This window comes from Trypanosoma rangeli (assembly GCF_003719475.1).
Source record: "Trypanosoma rangeli strain AM80 chromosome Unknown Tra_15.4_contig_00495, whole genome shotgun sequence".
Lineage (NCBI taxonomy): Eukaryota > Euglenozoa > Kinetoplastea > Trypanosomatida > Trypanosomatidae > Trypanosoma > Trypanosoma rangeli.
The window spans coordinates 1-1,229 of NW_021706241.1; the positions used below are offsets into that span (position 1 = coordinate 1).

The window sequence follows — 1,229 nt, forward strand, 5'->3', positions numbered from 1 at the left end:
CTACACACACACACACACATACATCATCGGGCCACACCCCACACGTGGCTGCCAGCGGCGGCCAACTCCCTCGCGGGCCTCATCCACGTTCGTTGGTGTAGTATAGTTTTGTAAGGCGTGCATCGGGTCATAATCATCAGGCTCGTTAGGTGGAAGACGCATCGCTAATCACCGGTCCGCAGTTTGTGGAGTCAGCACGCCGCGCCGCCAGGCAGCACCGCCGCGAGGGCACGGGACGGGGCGAAAGGGAAGGGACGCCAAGCATCAGCTGGTGTTCTTAGATTCCTGCGGGTCACTCACGAGGGTCAGCAAATGTGCAAACAAGTTGGGGTCATCACTGCCACGGCGCGGTCGCAGTCGCAGAGGAGGGGACAAGGGGAAGGAGGAAAAGGAGGACAACGAGGGAGGGTGGGCACGCCGCTTCAGTAGTACGAGTAACAGTTGAGGTAGTATGCACACGGCATCGCGTCGTCAACTTGCGCCAGGCGCCTTCCGATGGTAATTCCATTTCCACGCATCATTCGCGGCAGCAGTGGCACGCCCCCTCCCTCCTCCTCCTCCCGCCGCCACCACCACCACGGCATCGCAGCAGCAGCAGCAGCAAAAGAGGAAATTAGGGTGCGTGTGGGGAGTGGGGAGAAACAAAGCCCGTCACGGGCGTCGTCAGCTGGTAGTGCATGTTGTCCATTATCTCCAGTCATGCAGAGCGCTCGGAGTGAGTATTGAATTGAGTGCATCATACGCCAGGCACACAGACAACGACTGGGGCTTCTCGCGCGTGCTTCGTACCGCCGCACCGCACTGGCTGCGGGGACGCATAGCGACACCGCTGCCGGGAAAGGGCAAAAGACAAGAGCAAAAGATGAGAAACCGCGCGCCATCAGAGATTGTTCACCCGTTAAGTACAGTAGTTGACACGACGCGCACGGCCTCGCGGCTACGCGGCCTGCCCACGGCAGTCTCTGCACGTCATCAAAAGCGCACGTCCGCGTCTCGCCGCACCGATTGGACGCCACACCACCGACTCGGTGTCGCCCTGCCCGGAGTGGCTACACACACACACACACATACATCATCGGGCCACACCCCACACGTGGCTGCCAGCGGCGGCCAACTCCCTCGCGGGCCTCATCCACGTTCGTTGGTGTAGTATAGTTTTGTAAGGCGTGCATCGGGTCATAATCATCAGGCTCGTTAGGTGGAAGACGCATCGCTAATCACCGGTCCGC

General features: G+C 60.3%; 1 protein-coding gene across 1 annotated transcript, besides 2 other annotated features; it reads right to left on the reverse strand.

The window, feature by feature from the left end:
* The first annotated feature begins 2 nt into the window (after positions 1–2).
* Positions 3–23: a microsatellite.
* Positions 24–422: 399 nt separating this feature from the next.
* On the reverse strand, positions 423–881 carry TraAM80_08991 (uncharacterized protein; the record flags this gene model as incomplete). The annotated part of the gene is made up of 1 exon (XM_029385700.1): positions 423–881. The coding sequence occupies one exon, from the start codon at positions 879–881 to the stop codon at positions 423–425; it is 459 nt and encodes a 152-aa protein (XP_029234443.1).
* Positions 882–1,051: 170 nt separating this feature from the next.
* Positions 1,052–1,072: a microsatellite.
* Positions 1,073–1,229: the final 157 nt, after the last annotated feature.